Source organism: Octodon degus, unplaced genomic scaffold, assembly GCF_000260255.1.
Source record: "Octodon degus isolate 3935 unplaced genomic scaffold, OctDeg1.0 scaffold00279, whole genome shotgun sequence".
Taxonomy (NCBI): domain Eukaryota; kingdom Metazoa; phylum Chordata; class Mammalia; order Rodentia; family Octodontidae; genus Octodon; species Octodon degus.
Genome location: NW_004524855.1, coordinates 2,079,181 through 2,086,797, shown reverse-complemented (window position 1 = coordinate 2,086,797; position 7,617 = coordinate 2,079,181). Strand labels below are relative to the sequence as shown.

The 7,617-nt window shown below is 51.1% G+C and overlaps 1 protein-coding gene across 1 annotated transcript in view; it reads left to right on the top strand.

Moving 5' to 3' along the window:
* Positions 1-7,617, top strand: part of Ms4a1 (membrane spanning 4-domains A1) — a 12,337-nt gene that overhangs the window by 2,940 nt on the left and 1,780 nt on the right. Inside the window, exons 2-6 of the mRNA XM_004646730.2 lie at positions 2,524-2,695; positions 3,128-3,247; positions 4,031-4,087; positions 5,528-5,746; positions 6,447-6,548. Coding sequence (XP_004646787.1) covers positions 2,540-2,695; positions 3,128-3,247; positions 4,031-4,087; positions 5,528-5,746; positions 6,447-6,548 — 654 coding nt within the window. The 5' untranslated portion in view covers positions 2,524-2,539. The remainder of the gene's footprint in view (positions 1-2,523; positions 2,696-3,127; positions 3,248-4,030; positions 4,088-5,527; positions 5,747-6,446; positions 6,549-7,617) is intronic.

Genomic DNA, 7,617 nt, shown 5'->3' with positions numbered 1-7,617 from the left:
TTTTTTTTAATTTGTTACAGGGTCTCACTAAGCAACTTGGACTTACAGCGATCCTCCTGTTTTCAGCCTCCCCAGCGCTGGGATTACAGGAGTACGCCACCACTCCTGGTCTCAGTGGCTGGCTCATTGTGCCCGGGACAGGGCCAGGTCATGGGAGATCGAACCCCAGTCCCAGCGCTTGCCTAAGTTGGCCCTTAGGTCACTGAGCTATCTTGCTGGCCCTCACAAATCTTAAAAAGAAGACTTGTGCTAATGCTGTTTAGATGTACATTTTAATGATAAGGCAAAGCTGTGGGAATCCACAATATCCCTAGGACTAGATGGGCTAGTTCTAATTTTATGTATCTCCAAAAATGAAATTCTTTGCATAGTCGGCCTAAAGTGCTCCAGTAAGATTTGCCTCCATTAAAAGGTTCATCTTGGGCTAGGGAGAAAGCTTGGCAGTCCAAGTGCCTGCCTGGCAAGCACAAGGACCTGAGTCAATCCCTGGTACTGCATGCCATGCTGGCCCCTAAGCCAGGCACAGCGGCACACGCCTGTAATCCCAGCGCTGGGGAGACTGAGACAGGAGGATCATTATGAGACCTAGCTGCATAGTGAGATCCCATATCAAATAACTAAAAAAAGGTTCATCTCACCAATAATAAAAACCCTTAATCAGATAGCTGATGAATAAGAAAAAGTTAAAACAAGGAGAAGCTAATCATTTCCTTCGCTGGAAACGCTCGGAGGCCGCCGACCTTCGAGTTCTGCGTGGAGCGCCCCTCTGGGGAGGAGGAGGTCCTTTAGAAGGCTGCTAAAGGCCCTTGCGGAGCGGAGCGGCATTTCCTTAAGCCTGCATTTCCGGTGGCCGCAGCGCATCTGCGGACTCCCTAGTGGTTTACACACATAGAGGCAGACTCTCAGGATCACGTGACACGCGGTGCTGCGGGCAGGCCGCAGGGCGGCGAGGAGCATCCGGTCAGCTCTCTTCCCTCCAGCCTGTTTCCCGGTGCCCCGGAGCCACCCAGAGGGCACCCGGGTCCGAGGGAGGCGGGGGGCGCGGCCGGCAGGCCCGTGGATGCCTCATTTGATCCGTCTGAGGCCTCCTTCCAAGCTTTAGTATTCACGCAACTTTGAACAAGGTGCCTAAACTTCTGCCCCTGCTTGGTCTTCTCTAAAGCAGAGGCAGCGCTGCCCGCGTGCACTCTGCGGGGTCGGAGGACGCGGCCTCCACGCACCTCTGCGGACTGTGCAGGAGGAACACCAGCGAGCGGGCTGGCCAGTGCCGTCGTGCGCGACACCCTTGACCCGGAAGGCTCTTTAATGAGCAGCAGTCAACAGAGCCCGAAGGTGAGACCCCAGGAAGGTCTCCGGAAGCCAGGAAGAGGCCCGCAGGACCTACAAGTGGACAGACAAGTGGCTGAAGAGCAAGGAAAGTGCAGAGCCAAGAAAGCTGCCAGACAGGCGTGAGGTCCAGACAGGTGTGCGCGCCTCTCCCTCGGGGGCGCCTCTCCCTCGGGCTGGTCTGCCCTGAGGAGCAGCAGAGGGCTGAGTCACCCGCGGTAAATAGATAGATATAGAGATAGAGGGTTTTTGTTTTTTTTTGCGGAACCGGGGATTGAACTCTGACCCTTGCACTTGCCAGGCAAGCACTTGTTCTACTGAGCCATCTCCCCAGCCCCTCTTTGGCTATATTTATTAAGATACTAGATCTAAGCACTATTTTAAAATACTGAGTAAAAAGAAAAACAAAAACTCTACTTTGCTGGAATTTGCGCTCCATGAGAAAAGCCACAACCAACAAAGGCCAAGGTGACTGTCCTCGGGGCTGGCTGGCATAGAGCAATGAAAACAGGATATCTGGGGAGAAAGAAAGCAAATAAGAGGGTGCGCTGTCGAGTGGGGGTTCCAGAGAGGCTCCTCTGAAAGGCTGATATCTGAATCCAAAGCCTTCCATGAACCATCAGCGCATTTAAGTCTTATGGAACCCTATGAGACAAACTACATTACTATTGCCATTCTGTCACTGATGAACCTGAGGCTCGGGGAACTTAAGCATCCATCCAACAGCTCAGAGCAAATGAAGGAGGATAGAACTCAGGCAGTCTGGTGCAGGCGGCCATCATCTGACATACCACTGAAGAAAGCCTTCCGGATGGGCATGCTCAAGGCAGCAGAGAGGGTGGAGGAGTGAGGATGCTCCTCACCAGGCTCTCACATGAGGCCCATCAGGACGCACTGAGATGCGCAGCCAGGACAAGGCCTCCATGTCTCTCAGAGACCTCCGTGGGTACCCTGGAGCCTAGACATGGCTCCCTGCTGGTGGCCTCCCATGGATCAGAGGTGGAGCCTCCCTCCCTCCTGCCAAGCACCGAGAAGGGGTCAGCAGGGACTGTCTGGGACAAGGACGGGGGCAGCATTGTTGGCAGGGACGCCAGGGCATGTTCTATCTTTGAAGAAATGCAATGGACCAGACATGTCCACGTGTATTCTTTACTTTAAGCCTTGTCCTTGCTGTGCTCACTTGTCATTTTATTTTAGGAGTGCTGAGAACAAAATGATAACACCTCGAAATTCCATGAATGGAGCTTTCCCAGCAGAGCCTCCAAAGGGCCCTATTTCTATGCAACCTGCTCAAAAAGTAAACTTGCAGAGGATGTCAGCAGTGGGCCCCACACAGAGCTTCTTCATAAAGGAATCCAAGGCTCTAGGCGTAAGTCAGTCTCCCTCCGCTGCTCCAAGTCCCGGAGCTTCTGGCCACAGCTGATGCTGCAGGCCGTGTGCAGAGTCCAACCTGATCAGAAGCCATGAGATCCTCCTGGTGCATTCTTTGTGGCTGACCCCATGAACCAACTCGGGGATGTGCTGGAGACATCACTACCAGGCTCACCATTTGCTTGGGAAGAGTTGTGTTAGGGACCTCCCATCCCAGCCCACTATTAAATTCCTAGCATATCTCTGGTCCTTGGAAATGACCAAAGGTGGGGAAAAATTGACCTGAAAAAGAAGAAAGTGAAATCCTCCGTGCCTCTCCCGTCTCCTTCAGACATTCTGCACGGACCAAGTCAGCAGCCAGGTCGCCCACCCTTTCCTTTCCCTCCAACAGCAACAACTCAGCTCATGCCCATGCCCTCTTCTCTCCCAGGCCGTCCAGATCATGAACGGGCTCTTCCACCTTGCGCTGGGGGGCCTGCTGATGATCCCCACAGGTGTCCACGGACCCATCTGTGTGGCTGTGTGGTACCCTCTCTGGGGAGGCATTCTGGTGAGTGAGAAAACAGTGACCACTGGTGAGAAAGTCAGGGAAAGTGCTGTGCAGCTCCGGGCCCTTTCTGTGTGAAGGAAAGCTCAAGGACAGGAACTAGATTATCCAGTTAAGCTCACTAAGTAGGAAGAGACTGACCTGAGCGTGAGATTCCTGGTTGAGCCGGAGGTCACGATGCATGTGAATTCAGAGGTGCTCGTTGTGGGTCTGCACAGGGGTGGGAGACCTTTCAGACAGCCCCCTCCACAGTGGGCTCTGGTAGGGAGGGGGACGCTAGGTATGTGCAACAGTGGACACCAAAGTACATTTTCATGAGTTGAAAAAAATAGAACTAAACACCAAAATGCACTGACATTCTCCTGCCATGCTACTGGGGGACACTATTCCGAGTCACAGTGGCAGAGGGCTGACAGCAGCCCCGTCGGTAAGGATTCAGTGCCGGGATCAACCCTATTTGATGCCACAGACTACAGGCTTCCAGCTGCCTGGTGTATGGACTGGGAAACGGGAGCTCTGCCTCTGTGCATTTACGATAGTCCCAGCTCCAAGTCCCAGGGTGCTAGAGTGTCACAGATTAGATGCAGGTAAGCCTGAGTAACGAGATATACCCACTAAAAAGTGAAGGAAGCTGGTGAACACGGCACACAGCTAGAGAAAGCGTCTGCAGGGGAGGCCGATGCCTCCATGACAGTTCTCGGGTCGGAAAGCCACTTCCCTGTATCCTCCCTTGGTGCCCTTTCTCCACCCCTCCCCTCCCACCCTCCTCTCCTCTCTTTCTTACAGTTCATTGTTTCTGGATCACTCCTGGTAGCTGCAGAGAAGACTTCCAGGAAGAGTCTGGCAAGTAACCGTATGTCCTTTCGTCCCGGGCATGAGGGAAGGACAGGTGTTCTCGGGAGAAAGCAGACCTTTAAGGAGCGTTGCAATCAGGGACCCCGTGCTGCCAAAGCCCGGGGTTCTGGCTGGTTCTGCTGTGATCTCATTCATCTCAAGCTTGCAAGCCAGCACCTTGAGAGGGCACAGACAGCCCTGTCATGCCAGGTGCCACGTGAAAGCGTCAGAGCTTTCTGAAACCACCCCTCGTCTCCCAGATGACCATTGGGAAAGTTACCTGAGCAGGGTTCAGACGGGTTCAGGTTCCACCCAGGTTAGAACATTGAGTTACAACCTGGAGTAGGCCAGTTTAGCTCTGTGAGCCTCGAGTTTTCACCTGTGACACGAAGATAGTGACCCTGGCTGTTGGGGGTGACGTCAGCCCCGGGAGGGAGGGAGGAATAAGGAACCATGTTCCAGTAGCTATGAGTGGTCTTGTTTGCATGACTCTCGGGTGTGTCCCCACCCAAGAAGAGGCTGCCTGCAGGGCCCCCTGTGCTAGATGAGTTGAGAAGAGTTTACTGGCGAGTTTCCTTCCTAGAAAGCCTGTCCCAGTGCTTGGTTCATATACCGGACGGAGTCACTTCAGCAGTCAGGGAAGGACAGAGCAGCCTCCGCTCATTCCTCTCTAGAAGATGCCTGGAAGGAAGAAGCTATTCTTGAAGATCAAATTATTGTAGCCCCCCAATACTGCCACCTCTCCTAGCTTGCCACATGCGTGTCACCTAGCGAGGGATGCAGTCCATGCTTCATAAAACACTCAGCAGTGACCCCATACTGTTAGGGCGCTTCTCACATATATCTATCTTCCTGTTTCCAACTTGAGTCAGTCCTGCGTGACACAACACTGACGCTGCCCCCTCTCACCCGCGCTGCCCATGACATTAGCCCCAGCTGCAGGTGCAAACGTGGCTGGCGGGCTAGGGCCACTACCAGCACTGTCACTGGTACAGCCTTCTCTCTCGGGTGGCGTGGTCCCAGGGCCTTGCAGCTGCTCCTCCCTACCCACGCCTGCACTGCCATCCACTGGAGTGTGGTGTGAGAACCTCCTTGTCCTCATTCCTGCCTTATTATGCGACAGTAACACAGATGCCGCCAGTTTTAACTTAGGCGATACGTATTTGCAAGTTGCCGAGTAGGATCAAGGACACAGCTGTAAGAATGGTCGCTCCTAGGACTGGGATTCACAGGCTGGGTGGTTGGAGGTGCCATAAAATTAAATGAGAAAGACACAAGAGCACACAGCATATCTATAGTGTAAAAAAACATACAGAGAGAAAGAGGCTCAAAAGGTTGCAGCGTGGCCCTGTGCGTGTCGGGGGCGCAGCGCCCGGCTTCCTCCCCGAGCTTGCGTTCTCCACGTGGAAGTCCAAACCCAGCTGATCAACCTGTTCGTCTCTGCTTCAGATCAGAGTGAAAGTGATCATGAACTCGTTGACTCTCTTCGCGGCCATTTCTGGAATAATCCTCTTGATCATGGACATACTTAATATTAAACTTTCCCATTTTTTAAAAATGGAGAGGCTGGTTCTCATTAAGACTCCCGTGCCATACATCAACATATACAACTGTGAGGAAAACTTGCCGGCCAAGCAGTACTGTTACCACATACAGTCTGTGTTCCTGGTGAGTGTAAGCGGGGCTTCCCTCCAAGGAGGAAACACGGGGCGGCAATCTCGCCATGAGAATCACTTCTAGGCCAGCTCTGGGTCTGCTCCTTGTTGCCCGGGTGGCTTTGGGCCAGAACTTCACCTACACCCTGCCTCAGTTTCCTCAGCTGTAAAATGGGAACATAACACTGCTTAGCTTCTCGGGTTATTCTGAGGAATAACTGAGAACACATACAAAGTACTTAGGACAGTGATAACGAAGAGCAATTAATCAGTGCAATTAACATTAATTATTATTAAATTAGAGGAGTGTGAAAAATTCCAAAGATATTATAAACATCTTTTCCTTCATGATGTTTTTAGTGGCGAGTTTGCCAGGGAAAACCTAGCGGAGGCGCCTGCGTGGCGTGACGTCCACATAGCGTGGGACGGATTTCATCCGACCCCAAAGCTTGCTCTGCACAGAACTGATTCTTCACTGACCACTCCTTCTGTGCTTTCTTCAGCACACGGCTCACCCTCTGCTGTGCGCCTGAAGCTGGGGAGGGGCTCGGGTGGCCGAAGGCGCTGCCTGCCCCTGGCTGTCCCTGCCGCTCATCTCTCCCTGAGAGACCTGGTCTTCGGGTCATTGTGTTTCTGCCCACAGCCACACGGCGAGCACCAGCATGCTCCTGGCGCCGTGACGGCTTGTCACCTGGCTCTGCTGTGTTTTCCAGGGCATTCTGTCAGTGATGCTGCTCTTCGCCGTCTTCCAGAAGCTTGTGGCGGCTGGCATTGTCGAGAATGAATGGAAAAGACTGTGCTCAAGACCCAAAGCCGTAAGTAGAGGCCGCGCCACCCACCACCGGGCTCGCGGTGCTACTCACCACCCGGCACTCTCCACAGAGAACAGGATCCAGAGACATTTTGCAGCTCCGCTCTTTGCTAAAGATGATCTTCCATATTGCTAGAAAGCAGAATATATCAGTGGCGATGAAAATGTTTTGAAATTTGAAATAAGCCTAGAATTATTAGATGGGGAATATAGGTCTCCAATCAGCGGACCTTCTTCCCTTCTGGACTTCAGACTTCCATCTCAGGTTCAAAATTCTATGCTTATGATGCAGAGTGAAGCTGGAGGTGCAAGCCTGAGCGAAGTCACTGGCTCTTTGGCTCCAGTTCTCTGTGTTCCCTTTTTTCCCCACCCACAGCATGATCTCTCCCAAAGACATAGGTTTGAAGAGACTCCCAAGTTGGGAAGGATGAATGTCCCAATGATGGATCTTCCTACTGCACCAGATTACTTAGATCTGCTTCCTCCTTTAGAACTACTTAGATTTTTTTTCTTTTCTTTCTATTGTGTTTATTAGTACATGCTTACCATACATAATGTTGGTAGTCAATATACAAATACAATACTTCTAATTTAAAAAAACACTTATCATAACCTCTTCCTCCTCTCTTCCCATGCTCCCTACAACTTTGGTCCCCTTTCCATCTGAAGACAATCTGTTTTCCTCATGATTTTCCCCTTCAGTTCTTTTCTTTTCCATCCCTTTGGCCCTTCTCTCTTAGCTGCTTTTGAATACAATAATCAAGTAGCTATTTATTTTTTTCATAATTTTATTGATAAACAAAGAGCAGTGAGACAGTTTCAAGTCAAACTGGTAGGTCAGTTTCAATAATTAACACATTGCCCCCATAAGAAAAAATGGAAACTCAGATGATTCATTGCACAACCCCAAAATATTCATATAAAAATGATTACAACACTGTAATATAAAATAAAAAATATAAATATAAAAAAAACAAAACACATTGCATACATTCTTCCTAGTGGTTAATTGCTGTACAAGATGCGGACATGGTATCCTATTTACAAACACCATTAGAACAAATCCCTCTATT